This window comes from Anopheles coustani, chromosome 2 (genome assembly GCF_943734705.1).
Source record: "Anopheles coustani chromosome 2, idAnoCousDA_361_x.2, whole genome shotgun sequence".
Classification (NCBI taxonomy): domain Eukaryota; kingdom Metazoa; phylum Arthropoda; class Insecta; order Diptera; family Culicidae; genus Anopheles; species Anopheles coustani.
Window position 1 is genome coordinate 15,689,692 of NC_071289.1, and position 22,945 is coordinate 15,712,636.

At 45.3% G+C, this 22,945-nt stretch overlaps 1 protein-coding gene across 5 annotated transcripts; it reads left to right on the forward strand.

Moving 5' to 3' along the window:
* Positions 1–1,596: 1,596 nt before the first annotated feature.
* Positions 1,597–22,654, forward strand: LOC131266739 (tubulin monoglutamylase TTLL4). 5 transcript variants are annotated; one of them, XM_058269357.1, is made up of 8 exons: positions 1,597–1,855; positions 1,924–2,264; positions 14,456–15,400; positions 15,476–16,547; positions 16,630–17,552; positions 17,619–17,780; positions 17,860–18,138; positions 21,634–22,654. In XM_058269357.1, the coding sequence occupies exons 3-8, from the start codon at positions 14,480–14,482 to the stop codon at positions 22,186–22,188; spliced, it is 3,912 nt and encodes a 1,303-aa protein (XP_058125340.1). In that variant the 5' UTR covers positions 1,597–1,855; positions 1,924–2,264; positions 14,456–14,479; the 3' UTR covers positions 22,189–22,654. The 5 variants fall into 5 exon arrangements, with proteins under 5 accessions (XP_058125340.1, XP_058125341.1, XP_058125339.1 ...); XM_058269358.1 differs by having other exon boundaries at positions 2,040–2,264; XM_058269359.1 differs by having other exon boundaries at positions 1,642–1,730.
* Positions 22,655–22,945: the final 291 nt, after the last annotated feature.

A 22,945-nucleotide genomic window follows, 5' to 3' on the forward strand; every position in this document is an offset into this window, starting at 1 on the left:
ACCCTTGTCCGCGAAGATTCGAATCCCTTCCCCCGGGGGTCGATGATATTCGATAGTGTCGGAACTTTCGCTGAACGTAAACCGCCTTGAGGCAGGCACGGAAACTGGCCTCTCTATTCTTTCGCTAACCCAATTGGGCCAATACAGAACAACAAATGGATCTAAAATGTGCGTAAGTAAATCATGGTGTTAGACAACAAAAGAAGGGACCAACAAAAAGGAAATGATTTTATGTGTTCATGATATGATGATTTTTGTTTTAATCCATATAATTTTTTTGTTAAGTATAAGATGCTTTCACCTATACAGCCACAACTACTTTTAGTGATGATAATGATTTATTGGAATAAATAAATAAATATAACTGTATAGTAAATTTTCACTAGTTCACTTATAGTTAACAACTTATTTGACTAATTTTTACAAACAACGTCTCAAATGAGCTCAATGCTCATTCCTCAATGGTTACCAGTTTTGTTTTAAACTAAAGCTTAAAGTATGTAAAATCTCAAAGGAATTCGATTTGGAAATACATAGTTCCATATTCAATGAAGGAGAAAGAGAGTGCAACAACATGGTTTTAAGAGAAAAAGAGCTGACAAGAGTACGAGATCTTAATTTCCGATCCTTGCCCTTGAATTACCGTTTCGATTACCGAAATATTAGCTTTAAACAGGTGAACCGGTAACGCCGGAATGTATGCAAACCACTATTCAAACCAAGGTTTCTGTATGCATATACGAGCTACCATTTAATTACGTTGACATCCTTGTTAGCACAAGTTGGAAAAAGCAGGGAGAGTTAAATTTGTCGGTGGTTGCATAAGATACATCTGGGAACATAATGTTTATATGTTTCGTTTTTGGTTTTTGGAAGTGTAAAATAATATGCTCTGAGCACGATGCATTATTTGAAGACAACGCTCATGATGATTAATTTCGACAAAAATCAATCCCTTTTTGTCTGTTTTTGAAAATTTGTGAAACCATATATTGGTATTAACCTTTTTCACGTTGTACCTATTATTTTTACAAGAAACGACACAACAACTGTAGTTCAATGACATTATTAAAGAATAATTTATGTTAAAACATTAACTTATTGTTTAACATTTTTCAAAAATCTTTGTTTATCGTCAACAACCGTCGTTTTTACTGACAACCTTTAAAAATGGCCTGGCTGTCTCTGCAATCTGCAAGTTGACATGTTGAAAGTGTATAATAACCTTGGGTTTACCGTCTCGCCCAAGGTGGGTCCTATGAGAGGTGAGCTCACAGAATCGCTGTAGCAGTCATATTGAAATCGATTTTGACAATCGGTCTGAGTTTTTATATTAATAAAATTATCATAATACTACTGCTACTTTGAAACGGTTATTGTAAGAACATTCCACGTTACCATTACCGTCTAAAGAACAGCTGATAAACAAAAAACAGCAACCGGCATGCAATAAACCTGAAAAAAACTAAGACTAACTGTCATAAAATTTCGTTTATTTTTCTAAATGATTCAATGCGTTTTGTTCGACATGAGCTCACCTCTCTTCCTAAGGACCCACCGTGAATTCGTCGCGAAATCAATAAACGAGGAAAAGAAGTGTTTTGGTTTCCTGAGGAGAGCAATCAAATTCTCCAACAAACAGCGGCCCCGATTGCGGTCTGCACGCGTGCGGCAACTGCAAACAGCCAACGGTCGACGGGAATCGCGAAAGTGGACGAATTTACCATTCGGTAAGCTTTTGCTGCTGCTGGCGAGCTGTTGTGGCACGCGTTCTTTTCTGCACCGCGAGGGACGAGCGGAAGTTTACGCGGCCATCGTGGTTGCACAGATTCGCCCAACTCGGTTCCCTTAAATCGTGCGTGTTGGTAGCCGTTCTTATTCCGATGGATTATTAATTGTTTTGTCATGAAACTGTCCCGTTAGCGATTAGCTGTTTTCCTTCGTAGTGACTCCTTGGTTAATTTTCATTGCGCGTTTCATTTTACCCTGTGTGTTCGTGGACGCGCGTGTGTGTGGCTGTGTGACGCCGTCTCTAGCAGATCAGCAACAACAGAGCAGAAGATCGCGTCGGCAAGTGTGATAAAGCGTCTGTGCCGGTGAAGATAACAAAGTAACCCGTGTCTTAGCACTCGAATCCGATAAACCTCCATTGCAAGTGCGACCATCATCCGTCAGACAAGCGCCCGTGGAGAGGGGTACGCGATTGTCGGAAAAGTGATTTTGCTAAAAATCGCCCCGTGTGTGTTGCGTACCGTTTCGCAAAGGTAAGTAAAGCGCGAAGGTCGCACACCATTTTTATTGCCCTTTTCGTCCATTCCCTCCTTTTACCGTCTGTAGGTTTTGTTTTTTCATGGTTACTTCGCCGCGCCACCGCACATAACCTCTCCGCTGCGCTGCCGTTTGATTCTGGTCGTCCCTGCTGCGTATCGCGTATGTTGTTTGGTAGTAAAAGATTGTGTATTTTTTATGAATGAACCACCGTCCCGCTCTCATCGATGTAACGCGAGAGGCAAAAATAATCGTTTCTCTCACTTCGCGAACCGGTAATTACCGTTTAAGGCAGGTTCGTTTCACGCGCACAGAGGTTATTGAATCGGTAATAAGAGGTCAACTAGTCGCGCGCATTTTCGCGCCGTTTCTTACCGAGCACCACGTGAACTGTCAAACGCGAGCACGCGGTACAAAATTAAAAAAAAAAAAACGCGTGCTACAAAATAATGCGCCAATAAATAACTCAAACGGAGAACGGAAATTTAAAGACACAGAAACCAAGCCGGGAAAACTGTAATCCTCTTCTAACCTTCTAAACACTTTGCGGGACGTACTCTTGCCAGCGCCAAGAAACACAATTCTACGGGACCATTTTCATCTCCGCCTACACAGAAGAAGGCAAACATTTGGAATATGATCGACCGATGATCTAATCTCATTGGAATTAAATTGGTTTGGGCAGGAAGTGTCGGAAGCGGGCCATTTTTCTCCTTTGATTTTCCGACGATGTCCAACCGAAATCTTCATACTGTTTTTCCGTCGCCAACGGTGAATAGTCTAGTTTCAGGAAAGGAAAATAAAACAAACCATGAACCAACCGCTCACGATGGCCATCACGCGTAGGATGATGCCGGTTACGAGAAGAGGATTATGGAGACGTCTCTTCTTGTTTTCCTCCTCGTGCGTGCTTATGAATCATGTCTTCTCGGATGCAACAGCAGAGGCAATTATTAGCGTGGGACGTAGGGGAGATAGGGAAAGAATTTTCTTTGTGTCTTTCCGCCTCCAAAGTGTTACCCAAATGAGCGAAAAATAAAATCATCCTAAAATACGTTGCACTAAAATTACAACATGCGGGAAGATATGTGATTGCATGATTGTTAAACGGCTTGTTTTTCACCACCATAAAGCGGCTAAAAAAGTTAGTAACAGGGTGCTATTTTTATATTTGTTTGTTTATTTCTGCCTTTGTTAGTGCCTTCAAAGGGTCACTTTTCGGTTGGTTCACCGTTTGCTAACCTTGGCATCGGCGTGCGTGCGATCAGATGCACAGACAACCTAAATGCGTCGAAGGCGTAATTTACCAAGCATAGAAATCAAGTGCGATCGTTTATACCGAATCATATCCGAACTCATGAAAACCGCTCGTGCCACACGAATTGATCACTTTCCCGATGGTATACGATCTTCGAGATAGTCGAGTATATCACTTCCGATCGACATCTTTGAGATCCTTATTACTGAATGCGGATACCACGTCTCATAACATGCACCAACTACGCGGGAAGTGGTAGACTTAGCCAATGTTTTATGCAATCCTTTTTGCTATTTTAATCGCACCCCGGAATTGCCCTGTTCCTCGTCTCAGCCCCGAATTACATATCTTACTTTTTCAGGTCGTTCTTTCACCCCAAACAGACGACCCCGATTTGGGTTTTTATATTTGTTTGGTTTTTGCTCCCCTGGTGTCCTTATATATAATTCCCGGCCCTTACACTTGCTGGCCGGGTTCAACAATGTTTGTTTGAACACAAGCGAGCGCACCTTTCCTAGTGATGGTGATTTTGATAAGGGGGTGCATCGTGGAAAATCGACACCCGCTTCCTGTCGACACCAACTATATCCTGGGAGTGAAAGGGAGTGATTGGTCGCTATAGCTCCGCTTGCCGCCTTCGCTCCACCGATTGGTAGTATTTCCCGTACCAACGGCTTTCCACTCCGCAAGGAGAGTGGAAAACGTTCGCTAACACATTTTCACCCGCCGTTTTTTTTCCGTTTTCGTCTCTGCCGAATGCTCCCCCCTTTTCCTTCCCACCGCACGACCGTGTGTCTTCGGCGGTGAGTGTAGAGGGAAATGCTTTTCAAATTAGCACCGATCGCGACGTCGCCGTTAGCGCGCGCGAACGCAAACGCAACAAACGTGGCCTAGTCGGACGGGGCGGACTCTGAAGTCAGTCTCGCCGTGGTTGCCGTCGAAGTCGCAGGTCGTACCCGACGGAACAGTGTCGCTATTTTGCCCGTTTTGACAGGCAACGTCCGTCTACGAACTTCTCCATTGCAAGTTACCAGTTCCAAAGTGTAATCCTTTGAAACGGATAATTTAATTAGTGTTGAGAGTGAAAAGATCGAAAAACGTTGATAGTTCTTGTGAAGAGAAAATATCTGAAACAAATAGCAAAATATTTTCTGAAAAGCTGATTAATCAGTAATGCTCCCTAACTGAGTGTGTTTGGCTTTCCAGTGTTTTACTCAATGTATCAAGAGTACCGATGGGACATATTTTAATTACTTCACAACAATAATTCTTCCGAAAAGAATTTTAGATAAAGGTGCTAAACTGCCTAATGGTGTCCTTCTTAAAAACTGCTATCAAGTGCCCATTGAACTTGTGTTCCCATACAAAAGTGTCTCCAAAACTCGACCTTGCGTCTCATAATCGCGTTGTTTCTATTGCCGAATAAAAATTACCGTATCAGAACACCCGTAACGAAATCCCCGAAAAGCGTGAAACGATGGCTTGTCACGCAAATCTGTCCTGCGTCTGCACCTACGTGAGTATCGTTTCCTTCGCATAAAAAATCCTTTTTGTCCCGCCCTGGAACAGGTGTTTGCCCCAAGTGTGTTTTTATTGCGGATCCTTCGCGCTGGAGGAACCGTCTTTTCCGTGGGGCACGTCGAAAAAGTGTGTCCTAGAATTGCTGGCTGTTTATTTTTTGTTTTTGGTTTCGTTTAGCTTTCCATCGTCGTTGTTGTGTTGAGCCTTGCGAAAAAAAGGAAATTTCCGTCAAAACACTCAAGAGCGCATTCAAGGAAGCGGAAGGGGCGCCTTCCGAGCGTTCCACAAATTTGGGGTTATTTCTTACTTTGTGAAGTGTTTACTTCCGTGCCGAGTCGAGTCTGCTCGGGGTAAATAAGTCACCTTTTGACTGTTCCAAGACTCACCGTGGCTGTATAAGGTAATTTTATTTGCACACATTTCCAAACAAAAATCTGAAGTATTTCAATGATTTAAACAACCTAGCGCACTGCAGTGCACCAAAATCCAAACTGCTTGAGATGTCGTGACAAAGTTCGTTCGCTGATCGGTACCCCATAAATCCCACTTGATTAAATGTTCAATTCAATGTAATTGCATAGGCAACCGAACGCGATTGCAGTGTGTTACGGGGAACGTGTGTTCTTGGCGTATTTTTGGGGGAAAGGCGCAACGCCAATGTTTGCCACTGAAACATTACGCATAGAATCACCCTCATATCTCAACGACAGCCTGGAGAAGCGAACCGTGGCTCGAGTCCTTGGGTAGTCAACCATTAAACCCTGCATATGGGGGTGCAGTAAATGTGGCTATGGAATCACATGCAACCGGAACAGCAATCAGTCCTTAATGTGTGTGTATTCCCTTTTCGTTTGTTTGGACGACAATCACGATGGGCCACGGGGCCGGGGCCATGTAACAAATCGAAATTCAATGCCCGACGGAGGGGTTCCTCTTACGTTTATTTATGACTAACACTAATGATGATGCATTCAACGGGCAAAAGGTGTGTTTGTTATGCGCTCGTCCTTACCCTAGATTATGCTAAGGTTGTCAGCTTTCCACCGAACGTATTTATTTATGTAACAATGCGGACTAAATGTCTCAAACCATCTACAATCGAAGAATAAAAGATAGCAAGACATCAATGTTTATTTTCCCAATATTTTATTTGACCCAAAAATTTTCCTTTTCCATCATCATTCTCTCACTTCAAATGATCCTTCAGTTGCACTTGCCTTCATTGAATGCCATTTGCGAAGGTAAACGACCTCTGCCCGACTACCAGACTTACCATCATCGACGAACAACAAAAATCCGGCCCAGACAAAACATAGTTTAAATGTCTAACACTTCCGACAGCCCGGAAAAACGTCGCATTAATCGGTACGCCAATCATCATGAAATGTATTGAATGGGGCGGGGATTTTCCAGTTGAAAAATTGGAAAAGAGGGTTCATTAGACAAGTGGAAAAACGGCATTTAAATTCCTTTTTTTCGCCATTCATTCTAAACTCGCCCTGGTGGTGAAAGCTGAAATGAGGGGAAAATTCCTCCACATTCACCAAATAAAAGGCATCTCGTATATCCGCTGAGAGAGGGACTACACTGTAGTACTTTCGTCCCGAGGAAAGAGGTCATGCCGTGTTGTATGCCACCTGTCAATAGTGGCAGGAAAAAAAGCGAGCAAGGAAAGCTGGCATAAAGTCACACTATCGACGGTCCGTCCCGTACTCAACTGGTTTTATGTTGATGAAGGTTCCTGGTTTTTAGTGCGGGGATTTTCCGTGAAACAAAAGACGTTGATTATGTTTTTTCTGAAAGGCAATCGTGAGTTGAAATGGATACGGCAAGCAAGACAATCATAACAAGAGCGGATTTTTTTTATTCCAGCATACTGGATGGAAGCACGTGCGATAAAAAGAACATAAAGCAAGCAATACACTACCGAAAAGCCTCCTTGTTGGCAAAAGATTCGTCGTTAAAAGCGTAGTGAAAGCAATGCACTAGTTTTCTTTTGGTTCCTGCAAACTGTTCGAAAAGATCAGCAGTTTTCCCGGGCCAATAGTTTGATAGATGAAGGAAACTCCGGAACCGCAAAAAGTGTTACAACATTCACCACGTCACACGTGATTTGTTGATGTGCTCCACTCACGTTACATAAAATTTGTTTGCTCCACTTTGCTTCACGCAAAATAGGAAACCATCCTGGCTGTTTATCGACATTTTTAGTGGCTAAATTGGAGGCAAACCTGGTGCATGGAATTAGGTCGCCCACCAACAGCCCACATTTGGAAGGTGCGGAGTACGCAAGATGCTGAAGCTTCCGGCGCAACGAAGTGCGAGGAACGTCATATAATTGACAGGTGAGCCGAACTCAACCCCATGTATGGCCCTTTGGTAGTAGCCGCCTTTTGCCGTCGATGGAACGTGGACCGGAGAGAGGCTTAACGTTCGCCACTTCCGACAGCCTTCGGCCTGAAGCCATACATCGTGCACATACGAGCACGCACCCACATTACCTTTGGCTAGGTTCGCGAAGTTTGCTTCTTCACCGGAAATTTGTTCGTTTTATTTTATTTTTCATGCTGACCCTTTGAAACCTTTCCAAATGAATATAATAAGGCATGCTATTGGGTTCAGAGTTTCGATATAACCGAGCCCTACTTGCATCCATTTGAGGAATGGTAATTTGACAAGTTTCCAAAACTATAGACCGTTCGAATGGCACATAACTACCGAGAATCATTTAATCGATATTGATCGATACGAGGTATTTCACGGGTGTGGAAAGGATTATCCTGTTTCCTTAATCCATTTTCATCACTGACCCTACACGAGGATACTCAGCATTTTCCCCTCTCCCTCCTTATATGCTCCATTTTATTTAATATAATAATAAATAAAGGACTTAAGCAACCAAAAGTCATTTAGACCCAGTTCTGACGTAATGGATATTGACCTTTTTCGTGCGAGACTCGCAGTAAACTTTCTGCACTCAATTCGCGGCTGCAAACAATGCATCTTTGACACAATCAAATCAGAGCATTTTCTCTGCTTTTTTTTTTAATACACCAACACAATGTTGTATGTGGCAGCGTCGACCGCCGAGTGTAGTCTTTTTGCAGCCGAGGCCGGGCTTTTATTTGGTGCGAAAATGCATTACATGGCGCAGTGCTAAATTACTGCACATCTTCTGGGCCGGGGTGCTGCAAGACAGACGGCGGGTGTGGGGCATAGGGTAGGAAGGAGTGCACACGAGACTCGGTCGTCGTCGTTCGTGTTTGTGGCCGCGACCGCGTCACTTTCCCCCAGAACGCGCGCGCCATCAATTTGTGTTAAAAGCGTTCCGTTTTTCTCGTCCGCTGCGCTTTTCCGAGGAGGAAAGTGCTGCATTCATGGGATGCCGAGTGTTTTTCCCCACTTCTCAAACCCACACACACACACACACACGCCCATTTGATCGCTTGCCCAGTCACCCAGAGCCCTCGATTTCGTCGTAAGTGCAAAGGGAAAAGGAAGGAAATCAAACAACGTTCTTTCGGCGAACCGTTGGCACATGCGGTTTCATTCCATCAGAGGCTTCAATGCGAATGAACACTCCGGTGGAAAGGAGCGTTCATTTTCGAAGCTTTTGAGCGCCATCCATCGCGGCATGTCCTGCTGTAATCACCGAGAGGACCCCCGGCACACACAGTACACATCGCACCGTCCTGATGCCGGGAAGCACCCGATAGAAACCGGAGCGTAACGGAAGCTGCATTACGAGATACAATCGTCGGTTTCGTGGGTCGAACATCCGGTATTGTTATCGCTCAGCACTGACTCAGTAGGCAACGAAATTTAAACGATATGGACTACCATGGTGTCCTGTGCTTGTTTGTGTTTACGAGTGTGTGTGTGTGTGTTTATCACGAGGATTAATCGATTGATTTTTGGAGTACAAACATGTTCGATCGAAAGTCAACATTTTCGTCTCAGTAGTCGCTGAGCGTCCCGGTGTATCAATTGCGTACGGAAATTTGGAAAGTTGTTTATTCGCGTCTAATAAGTCCGTTTTTCTTATTTCCACTGTGTTTATTTAAAATTCTCTTCGTGATGGTGATGTCAATCGGTCGTAATTAAGGTAATAAATAAGACGTAATTAAGGTAACATCACCGATCAACAGTTTAGAAACAAATTCAACTCGTAAAAATTCTTGCAAAAAGAAACGATGGACAACACGCTAAAAAACCATTCAACCCACTCCGCACGGGGGAAATCCAATTACCCATAGTATAAACTTCACTAGCTCGACTTTATAACGAGCGGTAGTGCTTCATCTCGTCATCTTTAGCGTGCCACTTGTTTCGTCTTTGCAAAGCGAGGGTCGAAGAAACCTCGGAAAACGTGAGTGTATTTTCCGTTTGTTTTTCCATTTTTTGTTTTCGCTAAACTGCTGCATCGGTGTGGACAAACTTTCGCCGTGCGTCAATGCTCCGCTCGTCTGGGCGAGTAATTGCGAAAATGTTCTTCTCAGCCCGTAATTGATGCTAACGTGCAGGCATTTTCCATGGGAGAGCCTGCGCGAAAGCAGGTCAACAACAGTCAACGGTGGAGCATCTTCCGTTTGGTGGTTTAAGGGAAAAGGCTTCTGGGCATCGCCATCGATGCCGCTCCATTCTCCTGGTCATTCAACGCACGGTTGATTTGAGGCTTTCTTTTACGTTAGAAGATTCTAAAGTTGTAATCCCTTTCGCTCTTAACCCCAATGAGGTCAAAGTAGGCGCGCGTTTGTTTTCGTCAGGGATGGATTTATAGGTTCGTTCTTATGGTGAAATTGTTGGAAATAATACGTTTATTAAATTCTTTTTGTCAAAATATCACTTCAATCATTTTTTGTATAATTCTTCTTGGATTATAAATCTTTCGACACGTGCACGAGTGGCTTTTAAATTTGATTGCCTAGGAAGTTTCATCCCCACCCGAGTATAATAATAAAATTGGTCCCATGTTGAATTCGAGAATATTTTGTCTGTAAAAGAAACCTACGCACAAATTTCACGACCGTTCAAAGTGTGTGGAATGGTTTTCCAGTGAGACCCATGGTAGAAAATAAACACCTCCAACCGTCCGGCGGAAACCGTCGACTCAGGGGGACAACATTTCCCATCCACCAGGCGTCTCCATTAGGCGGGGGTCGAAATTATTCCTCTCCTTTCAGTAATCCACAACCCCTACCGCCCATTCCAACGCGAGCAATCGTAGATACGGACAACATTAACATTTTCTGCGCGTTAAACAAGAAACCATTTTTTCCCTCCCATCCTTTCGTGCGTGCGGAAAACTCGGGGATGAAATGATTTCCAATTAATCAACCTGCTCCTCCACAGCAGGCGATTATGGCCGTGCCATCGCAACGGAGTGCAACCGCTGCCGGGCCGTGTTTGCGTAGGTGAGACGGATTGTTTGGCTGGTTGATATAACCCTCCTTCGGGGATGGAACATTCTTGCGGCCGTCCGGCGGAAGGTGCGCCTTTAACGACATCATCCCTCACGCGCACGGCAAGGTAGTGGACGGGTGGGGTTTAATATTTTTTTTGTTTTCTCAGAAATCCGTACCAAAACAGAACCACCGAGCGTGTCACGGTTGACATAGGTGATTTTTCTTTTCCATTGGGGGTGCATATGTAGAATGTTATAGTTTCAGCCGAGCGAAATGTGTGATTGTCTTCAATTTATAATACAAAACATCATCATTTTTTTTCGGGATCAACGAGAAAAAACCAGGAACAATCCTGGTTAGTCGAGCTAAATGAGAAATATGGTTTGCGTCGCTACATTTAGCTTGATCGAATCAACATCCTACGGGTTTGGACATATTCATTTGTTTTGTAGCATTAAATCTAAGATTGGCTCTATTTACATTTCGTTAACACTAACGACTATCTTGATAGTTTGGTTGGACTGTGGCATTTACTATTCGACGATTTATGACATGTTTTCGGTATAGTTTTTGTAACTATTAACAACTTCATCAGAACCCTGATAATAGCCCTGATGGATCCTATGAACTGAGTGAAGATGATCTTTCATTTTTAATATGCTGTTCTTTTTACCATTTAACCCTAGTGTACATTTTATGTTTTTAACTTTTTAATTAAGTAACCTTTTTGTAGTAGAAAGCAGTTCAATGCTCACACATTTCACACGTCAAAAATCACCACGATGCGCTCCTGCTGCTTGCTGCTAATGATACCTAGCGGGTCATTAAAATTTAACATATTTTTTGGCCAATTCCCATCCAACGTTCAAAGTTTTTCCGTTCTTTCGTCAACTTTCACTCTCTTTTCTTCTTTAACACAAGCGCGCCGACTGGGGTTGGAATTCGAGTTCGACATTCCGCGCCCTCGCGATGTTTGGCTTTGGTTGTAACCTTGAAACGGGAACCCCACTACTTCCATGCTCCATCGAGAGAGGTACGAAGCAACGTGGATTGCAACGTCATCGCGTAGGGCAGGTGGTGTGGCATCGGGGTGTGGATCGTGTCAGCACCACAACACACCTCACCGGCCACCAACCCGGGACACCCCCCTCACGCGCAATCCGCGGACGTTCGATAGAGCATCGCGACGACAGCAAAGTGTCACCCAAACGGCGGGACAATGCGGTCAATGTCGATGGTGGCAAGTGTGAGCGTGTTGGTTTGTGCCTTTCCTGCCACACAACCTAAACGCAGACGCCGCACGTCCTCTGAATTCGATCTGCCTCACGCGGGTCTGATCTGTTCGCACGGCCGAACTCTCTGCACTCTGTGGCTTTTGACGGATCGAATGAACTCGTTTCTGTCGTACCGATCGTCCGTCGATGACACACTCTGGCCGACTTGACTGACTGGTGGCTGCTGGGGGTCGAGGGTTGATCATGAGCAAGCCAAATCTGCAAAATCCGGTCAAACGCACGGATCAACGGTGATATTCTTTGTTTGGTTTGGCCCCGAATACGGTGGATGGTGTCAATAAATTGGCTCAACTGCGTTCGGCGGGAAGAGGGAAGTAGGAAAAATGAATCATCCATTTAGGAGGAAAATATTTAATATAAATTGATTGAAAAGTGCCTATCTCAGAATCATATATTTCATAATATTTTTTGGAAGTGTTTTTTTTAATATATTCGGCATTGAGTTTTCCAGGTTTTGGAGCATGACCAAGAGTCTCTTTCACCATTCTTCTCTGATGGTCACTTTCAAACTGAATATCCAGAGTAACATAATCTGGCCTGGATTCTATATAGATTCTATATGAAAATTGGGTGAGAATTCCGTTCTGTCTAATCCGAAAAAGTTTTTTTTTGCCGTAAGAACTATTTTTCGGATACCTTAATTATTGTGGATCACGGCATCATCTTGTTGAACATCAAAATTTTCAGGCATTTCCTACCTATTTCATTTGTGCTATGTTTGATCTGAATATATTAGAAGTATATACACTTAAGAAAGCAAACAATTTGTTATAAAAATTATTCTAAAACAAGGATACAACATTGGATCGGAATTTAACGTTTTGTCTGCCCGTTCATTAAGCATATAACCACGCGGTTTGTACGTCCATGGGAAGAGGGGGTGATGCGTCACTTGGTCGGCGGGAGTCTGTGGCTGTCAATTAGAGCAGACACTAAACACGCGGTCCGCCAGAGATTCCATCGTTGCTCCCCGACCGCGACTCACGACGCGGAAAGGCTTAAAAACACGGTAGATTGCGCATCGGAGACCGCGATTGGAGATCACTTGGAGAGTGAGTGACCACGTTCGGGGCAAAACCGCGCGGTACGCCACGCACGCTCCAACTCCGAGTTCATCGGGATGGTGGCGTAAACAACCCGTTTAAGGAGTGTGTGTGTGTGTCAGTCCGCTGCTCCGCCACCATCCAGAACCGGTGTGGGGGATCGGAGATAAGCAACACACAAACCGCTAAAGCGGCTGACCGTATGGCCGCGTGTCGCGGTTTTTTTGACCGTGAGTATGTTGTTGTTATTATTCGACGAAGCCACAGGAGAGAACAGCAGGCAGAAGTAAGGCTTTTCGTGCCTCTCGCGTGCAGCCCCTTTTAAGGTGACGACGTAGTTCAAAGCATACCTATTCTCCACCGTATGCTGTACCGCTTTTACCTATGCTAACTGCGTTGTTAACCCGTCAAGACGTTACATTTCCGTGGTTCCTTCTTCCTCCATTACGCCATGCAAAGAGAAAAGTCTGTTCGGCTTGCGCGCTTGCGTTATTGTTGCTCTGCTCCCCTTTCCGACTCGATGTACTCGATCTCATCGAATCGGCCACAAAAACACTTTACGTGAGCATCCGGTCCTCTCAGGCATTGCTCTTCTAACGGCAACATTCTTAAAAATCGTAGTAAATACACGCACCATTTGACACATCCCCCCCTATTATCATGGTGAAGCATCCTCCTCCTCGTGGCCATCGGAAGCCGTTTGTAACCGGAACGTGACGTTTTCGAGAACCGCGACCGGCTAAACTCGTACCGCGTGTTGGTTGCTCCAATCCGTGCACATCATTTCTTACGTCGTCGTGTGTTGTTGTGTTGGTTGATGTGAAAGGTGCGAAATAATCTTACAATCGAGCCACCAGAACAGCCGGTATGGATCGCCACCAAAGCTCCATTGGAATAGGAATATAAATATTTTTAAAAAATTCCCAAGAGTTTGCAATCATCCTCCGCGGCGCCAAGTACGTCAGGCAGGAGAGCAACTGCGCGTCAAGTGGACCGGTCCTCTAGGAGAGCAGTAGTAATCGCGCAACAACGACTCGCGACCGCATGGTTTTACGTCGTACATCACATCCGTTCATACACCTGCGACACGAAGTGTCGATTACGAATCCGCGCGCGCGGAAGTGTGTGCATGCGAGGTCAAATTTCCACGGCGCACAGTGAGGGCAGATAGACCACCTCCACCATCACCACCACCACCACCAGCAGCATCGGTAGTGAGGCGGCTGCTGGGATTAGTCAGTCGCAGTGCACGTCTTGAACTGGCCGGCACGGAAACGGGCCGAAGTTTTGCACGGGAACAGTATGGGCGATAGCATTCTTAAAATACTCGTCACGCTGCTGTACTCGTGCTGCGGATGGTTGCTGCAAAGTGTAATATGAATGTTTTTTTTTGCTCTTCACGAAAAACTTGCACCATTAGATTTTACTGGTGAAAAATTTTTGGTAAAATTCGCAAAGTAAAAAACCTACCGAACATGTACGGTGTTTAGAGGCTTTTAGTTATTTGTATTTCTTATTCCGTTACGTTCATGCTCCGTTGATTGGCAAAACGAACGGATCGAGTTGACCCAGTGGGAGGCGAAAAATTAACGACCAACGTTATAGTTACCGCACCGCGGGCGCTTATCCTTTGTTTCATCGCTTTCCTCCGCTCTTCCCTTTCAGATAACGACCAAATTTGCCACCATAATGGACTTCAAACAAAACGGATCGCCAACCCCAACGTCGTCGTCGTCGTCACAGCAGCAAACTTCCGCCGTCGGTGGCGGCGGTTACGGTAGTGGGAATCCGGGCACGCGCCTGCAAGCCCTAAAGCAGCAGCAGTTTCCGGCCGGTGGAACGAACGGTGCGCCACCGTTACGCCGGAGGTGCCGCAGCGAAAGTCTTCCAATGGCTCCCCTCCTGTACGGTAGCGGTGTGGTGGAGCAGCAGGGAACCGGTAGTAGTAGTAGTAGTAGTAAAGCGAAAAAGATGCTTCCCCATCACTCGCAGCAGCAGCAGCAGCAGCACCATAAGCATAAGCTGTTCCCCGGTGTCGGCGGTGGCAGTACCGCCCTCCATGATCATCCTGCCTCGGCGACGGCCGCCGGTGGTTTATGCATCGAATCGTTTTCCTTGCAGCAGCAGCAGCAGCAACCTCGTAAAGTACCCACACTGCCACTAGCGAGCCATGAACTACTGCCAACGATCGGATCGAACGCTGCCTCCGGTGCCGGCCTGCTGGTGGCGAAGGAGAATGTCGCGCAGAACCACTTCAATCAGAATTATGGTGCTGCCAACCACGGGGGTGTGAACGCGAAGGACGTGTACATGAGCGAGCTGGATGGGTTCCGGAAGGACCGTCGGAATGGGGGGTACTATGTGCCAAACGAATGGCAGCTGGAGTCACGCTTTGCGCGCAACCTGGAGGCGAACTTTGCCACCCGGGCTACCATTCTCGAGCGCAGCGGAAGAAAGCTGCGCGCCCGCAGCGAATCGGAACCGCAGGAGTTTCTTTACCACAGTGCCCACACCAGCTACGTTAGTGCTGCTACTGCCAGCGGGAGCAGTAGTCTGCTGACCGGACAGCGAACAAGCATGGCGGGACAGCGCGATCGGTTTAATCGAGACGTGAGTATCGATAAAGACAGATTTATTTAAGAAATTATTGCTTATTGTTTCGTTCTTTTGGTTTTTTTTTTGTAGAATACACTTAAAAGAACTCGTGATACAATTTCACCCACACTGGAAGCTGATGAATCTCTCGCGATGATAACCGGCGGAGAGGATGGATTTAGCGATTACGGCAGTTCCTCCTCGCAGGCGACGCTTTCCTCAACCTCGCTATTAGCTGCCACTTGCCAAAAAGACTCACCACCATCGAAAATGGCCAACGCAGCGGAAGACATGGACGTTAGCCACGATCACCATCTGTCGGGCCGCACGACGACCACAACCGCCGCACGCAGCACCAAATCCTCAAAAGCCTTATCCGGTGCGGTCGGCGGCGGACAGCTCCGTTCGACCAAGTTGGCCGTGCGCGCTAACCGGCTCGCATCGAGTCGGTTAAAACCGAAACTAGCTAGTACACTGACCAGTACCGGCATCGTCGGTACACCGGTGCTATCGACCACCTCCGAAGCGCGGCGTAAATCGGCCTCTCCGCAACCGAGTCAAAAGGGAACGACGGCGGCAACCACGACGGCCATCATTGGCGCACTGCATCATCCCAATGGTAGTACCTCACCGACGCCGTCGGGCGTGTCGATCGGTACCAGTGGCGGTGAGTCGGTCCACACGCAAGACCTCGACGCGGAAACGATCGATCAGTCCGATGCCGGCGACGACGATGACGACGATCTGGACGATGAGTGTAATGGGGAGGATGACGATCTGGATGACGAGATCGCCAACTGCGGCGACGAGGTGCTGGACGATTCATTGACCGATTCCGAGGACAACTATCGCTCGTACCTGGCGGCCGCGTACCAGAAGGCAAAATCGCAATCCGGTTCACCGTCACCTTCGCTGGCGGGTGGAAAAGCGACCCCTGTTGCCACTTCCATCGGTGGCATCGTTGGTGGGTACGCCCCGGAGGGACCACTGGCTCCCAGTCTGTTTCCTTACGTTCCGCCTTATCTAACGTTTGCGGAGCACGACGAAAAAGGGCCACCGATGCCACCGTCCATTCATAAGGTGTTGAAGTGGAAGCTTACACTGATCACTCCGATCGTCGTGCGCAAGGTGCTTATCAACAGTGGGTTCCGTTTGCTAAAGAGTAAGTAGAAATTCAGTCATGCAATTTCGTACTATTTCGTTTGATGATTATTACACACAATCTCGACCTTTCCGACTTTCAGAAACAAACGATTGGGTCGGCATTTGGGGAAAGCACATGAAAAGCACCTGCTTCAAGACGCTACGGCCGTATCAAAAGTTCAACCACCTGCCAGGCAGCTTCCAAATCGGCCGGAAGGATCGCGTGTGGCGCAATCTGCAAACGCAGATGAACCGCCACGGCAAGAAAGAGTTCGGTTTCATGCCCCGTACCTACATCATCCCGCAGGACCTGAAGATGCTGCGCCAGCTGTGGCCCCGTTACAATCAGCGCAACTGCAAGTGGATCATCAAACCGCCGGCGTCAGCCCGTGGCACCGGCATCAAGGTGGTTAACCGGTGGTCTCAGATCCCCAAGCGGAAGCCACTGATCGTGCAGCGGTACATCGAGCGGCCGCTGCTGATCAATGGCAGCAAGTTCGACCTGCGCCTGTACGTACTCGTGACATCGATGAACCCGCTGCGGGTGTACATGCACACGGACGGGTTGGCCCGGTTCGCTTCGGTGAAGTACAGCGAAAAGTCGGAGACCCTCAACGATCGGTACATGCATTTAACGAACTACAGTATTAACAAGCTGTCAAACAACTACAGCCAGAACGAGGATGCGGACGCGTGCCAGGGCCACAAGTGGACCGTCAAGTCGCTCTGGTCGTACTTCACCGAGCAGGGCATCAACGTCGATCGGCTGTGGAGCGCTCTGCGCAATCTAGTCCTTCGCACGGTCCTGGCCGGCGAGGGTCCCATCCACGCTATGTCGAAGGTGAACGTCGGCAGCAAGTACAACTGCTACGAGCTGTTTGGCATTGACGTGCTGCTCGACTCGGAGCTCGTCCCGTGGTTACTTGAGGTAAACATTTCACCCTCCCTTCATTCGGCCTCGTCGCTGGATCTGCGTGTCAAGGGACCATTGGTCAAGGCGTTGCTAAATACGGTCATGTATCAGGTAAGCTCTTAATTTTGTTCTTGTTGTTGTGATAAATAGTATGACTTAAGCCATTGTCCTTTGCAGATTCCTCCCAGAATACCAATGGCGGAGCAGAAAGAAATACTAAGAGAGCAGGGTCTCGAGGGGCCGCTTTGCTTCGATAAGCGCATCTACACTACCGGCCTTTCGAAGGTGGAACGACTGAAACACACACAATTCATCCAAAAAGACATGGCACGGGAAGATGTAAGACTCGAATCTGCCAAAGAGTTTACGGAAGGGGTTAAAAAATTATGTTTTTCATCCCACCCTCACACCTTTCCAGTATCTCAGCACCATTCTGGAGGAACTGACGCCCGATGACGTGCGCTGTTTACTGCTAACCGAGGACGAACTTTCTCGTAGTGCCCCACTGGAAAGGATTTTGCCCGCTCCCAATAGCCACCGGTACATCGGCTATACCGAACATCCACGGTACTACAACCGGCTGCTGGATGCATGGGAGCACCGTTTCAGTCACAACCGCTCGGAAGGAATCGCACTGCTACGCTCCCTTTGTGAGCGTAAGGTGCACCTACAGGTCCCTCCCAGTACGCTGAAAAAGGTAAATATCGTGAGGATAAATTGTCCTAATGAAAGCTTCATGCTCCTCCCACCCCTCGCAAGAAAGTATCTGAATGGGAAAGTAGATGAAAATCATAATTAAAATTTCCGTTCCAAAATATCCAATCTGGCATCACATAATTCAGATACCATCTTGAGGTTGTACAAACATACAAATCTATAGTTATATCAGTACATACACACATCCAAACAATGTCCACAAAACGCACCACACCACATGATAGCTGCGGTTCGATTGCGCTCCAAGTATCCGTTTGAAGTTGTACGATCAAACTTGTGTAACACACAAATAAAAGCACAAACAACATTAACCAGCTCATTATCTGCAACTAGAAGCAGCACAAGCACTGAAAACTCCGGCACTTGTGACATTCACTAACACGCGCCACAGTTTCCCATGTATAGCGTTTTTTTTTCTTTTGGTCGCTAAGCAGTATCCTCTAATTGCTAGAAAGCGACCATTTAAACACTACAGTTCATAGCTGGGGTGAAATAAACTATCATACATTCGATTCGATTACTCCTGTTCATTTTGTACAGAAACAGATTTTTCAATATACAGTTCAGTTCCTCTTTTTCCCTTCTATCTCACTTTCTTGCTCTATTTATGATCTTTGTTCCTAGACTTTCGGATTTTCTTGCTATCTTTTATCTCCTATAATTACTTCACATTTAATATTACTGTTTCGATACTGTTTATCTTGTTACTCTTAAATCTTCACGGGCATCGTATGTACATACCGCAAACAACAGAAGACACACGACAAAACAACTACTTACCTGCTATTACAACGCCTACTCATTCCGCACTCTACTACCTTAAACAGACACCACACACAACCGTTTGGTTTGGAAATCTACAACAAAATTAATTACTCAACCGCTTTACTAAACTTTTCTCTTTCTCTAATCATAATTCTTTCGGTTTCTCGGGGTCTCTCTTCGCTTCATTCTCGTACACGCGGTGGTGTTCTTATGTGCGAGAATATACCCCATGCCGCATTAAAACACTCCTTGGGTGTGTGACGTGTACCACTCCTCCACCACCTACCGTTCCTAACCGTAAACTGGCCCGTTTCCGAACGGTCACCAAACCAAACGATTTGGAATTCAATACTTGACTAAACCCCCACAAACCTTTGCCGGGAAATAATGTTTACTGAACACGTTTGAATCCGCGATTCCGATCGACCGTCGAATCCTCCTCCCATGCAAAATTATGAACACACAGGACATTTGGTCAGCGTTCCGAGCTGCGTACTGGCGTTGTCGAACGATACAGGGTCGTAAGTGTGACACCAACTTTTTCTGCGTTAGTTTTGACTTTTTCGTTCGTTGGCATTTTGGGTTTTTTTAAGAAAGCGTTCGGTTGATTCGATTATGTACAAATTTTCCTCTTTTCTTTTTCATTTCTTTTGATATTTTATACGGTTTTTGTACAATTCAACGTACGATACGAAAAAGGTTCTCGGTTTAATAATCTGTTTGTTTAATGGCAGGAGATAATTTTTTAATTTTTTCTATCACTTTAATTTAATTTTTTTTTTTCATTTTAAGTTGATTGAATTTTAATTATGGTTTGGTTTATTTAAAAAAATGGATAAGTTTTTTCTACACCCATTCTTTTTTAAATCTCCCATCATACGAGGGAATATTAGTACAATGTTTAATCTATTTTTCGATTGAAATCGGACCTGCTTTAATTATACTTAGACACCCGACTTGTAACCGTAACCGACATGCTTTTATGTTTGGAGTTGCTCAGTTCATAGGGTTGGTAATGTTTTAAAGTGTTCTAAACCTTGCCGTATCGATAGAAATTCATAGGTACGAAATTAAATTTTGTACGGGATTTTTCTTAGAGAAGTATGTCGTTCAATTAGGTTTTACAAAATTATGCTAGAAGATTTTTAAAAGCAGCAGTAATTACACTTGCAACAGCAACATAGTAAATCTCGTTCGTTTGGTTCCTTAATGCTAGTTTAACGATTTTCAAGTTAAGTAGAACAATTTCTTGAACATGATAGGCATTTCTTACTACATTAAAATAGATTTAAGTATTCATTATCCTTGTTTTTCCCCATTTGTAAAGACAATTATCCAACCCAACACTGGACATTAGTCGTTCACGAACTTCACTTCCAAATGAGTCCCATGTGCGATCCGTTTGATAAGCTATATTTCTTCTTTTCTTTCACAACGCTTCTTTAAAATCCACCTTCTTAGGCAATTGAAGATATCATCGAAACGATCAATAATGGTGGTAATAATATTTGGGGTGTCGCCTATTACTAGCATTGTTGCCAACCACAGAACTCCCTGCTTCCTATTCTCTTTCCTTCACCAACCACCCTACCCAGCAGCCAGCAAGCGGTGAAAGCACCGTGCCTATAAGACCTACTCCTTGTGAAGTCATTGTGTCCAAAATACAAACGCTTCTCTCCTGTCCACAATTCCCTGAGAGTCCTTCAATCAATTTCTTCCTCGCCAAACAATCTCCCAAAAGGTAATCTTTGTCTTGTAGTTTCAAGTAAGCACAATTAATAATTTCTTCAAACAAATGGTGGATTAAATCCGTCCCGAATTGTGACCGTAGTGTTTATTTCATTTCTTAAATTGTTTTATGTTTGATGTTACATTTTCTTCGTTCTCTGGTTATCGTTCGAAAACGTTCAAAAATGTTAACGGTGTTCACAAATAGTGCATCAATCCTAGCGTAATAGACGAATAAACGAATCTACAAACCTCTTTTTCCGTAGCCAATAGCCATAGGTTGATAGCTATAGGCCCCCCCAATAGTATATCTCTGTTCCAAATCCGTAGTGGGTGTTGCGGTGATAAATAATCTTTCCTCCTTTCTATCTTATTCTTCTACTCGGAGTTACAAAACATGCTTTCTCAAATACAATCCCCAAATCGTAGTTGAAATGATGAAAAGTAACTTTCTACTAGCTCGTTCCGTAAATTCTCCTAGTAGCTGCTGAAGTGTCTATACATTGTTCTCGCTCATTGATTCTTCTATCTTTCTTCCAGCTTATTAGCATTCTTCAACAAATTATCACTTCATCCTTATCATCTTCATTCCAACAAGGCATCTATTGATCATCAACTTCATCCGTTTTAAAGTTGTGTCTCTATTCTGAGTGGTGGTGTTGCTAGTGGAAAACATTTAGTGCCTCACCCTCGCATTCTCTCTATTACCCACGCCTAAATCTAAATTATTAGAGAACTTGTAATCATCCATTAAATGATATACATGTATAAGTAAAGCCTTCTAATGCCAATTGTCTCGTCGTTGTGTGTAATTTTATGCCATTTAAAGCCGTTGCTAACTGTCAGCCCCCAACTAACCGCAACCCGTTCCGTTCCCTAGGAGGGACCACCCCATCCCTGGACGATCGTTAACGACTGGCTCACTAAACGTTGTTTATTGTTTTTACCTTTGTTTTTTGCCTCTTTACGCGCACAACCGCAGGACTGCAACAATAAGCCGGGGACGGAAAGTACAAACAGCGAAAACGGTTCGCAGGACAGCGGCATCCACACGGACCAGCAAACGAGCCTGTCCGAGATGCCGTCCCAGGAGTCGTCCTCCGTCTACCAGTCGCAGGAGTCGATCGATCAGCTACCGGAGGACACTCCCCGTCGCAAGGTGGCCAGCCACACAGACACAGCGACAAATGACGACAACGACATCCTCGTGGTCACCCCGCAGCCCATTGTTATTCGTGCCATTTATCCACCGGGCAGCGACAACCTACTCACGACGCAAACGATCGAGGTTCCGGTACCGGTGCTGCATGGCGCCGATACGGACGTGCCGCCGCTGCCCGCCGCCAGTGAACCAATGGTGACGGCCACAGTCGACGATGTCACGTCGCAAACGCCACGCTTGAGTTCGACGACGGACGATGGGGACAGCATTCGACTGGGGGACAAAATTAAACTTATCCTTGACGACGCGCTGCTGTTAAAGCAGCAAGAATGTGGGGGTGGTGATACGGAGAACACAATTATTGTGCAGGAGTAAAAGAAATACAAAGATGCTCTCAAGTACTTTAAAGTGTGTGGAGCAGCACGTTCGTAGAATCAGCGCGCGATATTTCCCTCGGCTGGGAAACTCTATTTGTTAATATTTTCTTCGCCTTCTTTTCTACTATGCTTTGTAAATGTATGGTTAGCTTCAATTGTCTCTTTACTGCCCCGGCTCCATATCACTTACACCGCGCAAATTTACGTACTGTTAATCGGTTTTTCTGCTACTTCTGATCAAAGCCACCATAGTTTATTCTTTTCTTTACTCGTATCTTATCATAGCAAACTCCATCGAGCACCTTCGTTGGGAGTTGCTAAAATTAAGTCCATAAACAGCCGTACTTTATCCTTCTCTCAATATCGAAACGAAACGTGTGCCGATTTGAGATCCCCGATTAGGATGAGATTTTTTTTCTGTGGGTTTGTTAGGTTAAGTAAATAAAAAACATTGTGAAAACCAGCGACACTGCAAAATGTGTCCAATCGAAGTAAGGATCCGCGATCGTATAGGTCTTGCGAAAGAGGGTGATCATTTCTATAGTTACTAAGAGTGGCATTCACGTACTGGCCAGATTCGTACACACACAAACACGCCCACACTTAACGGACGATAGTTTTGGTTTTTCTTCTACAACGACATTTTGTTTTCTATATAGCGATCATCGTGTGGTAGCATGGAGTTGGCAAATAATTGTTCGTTAACAAAAAAAAAAAAAGGAAAGTAGTGAAGAACTATGGAAAACAAACAAAAC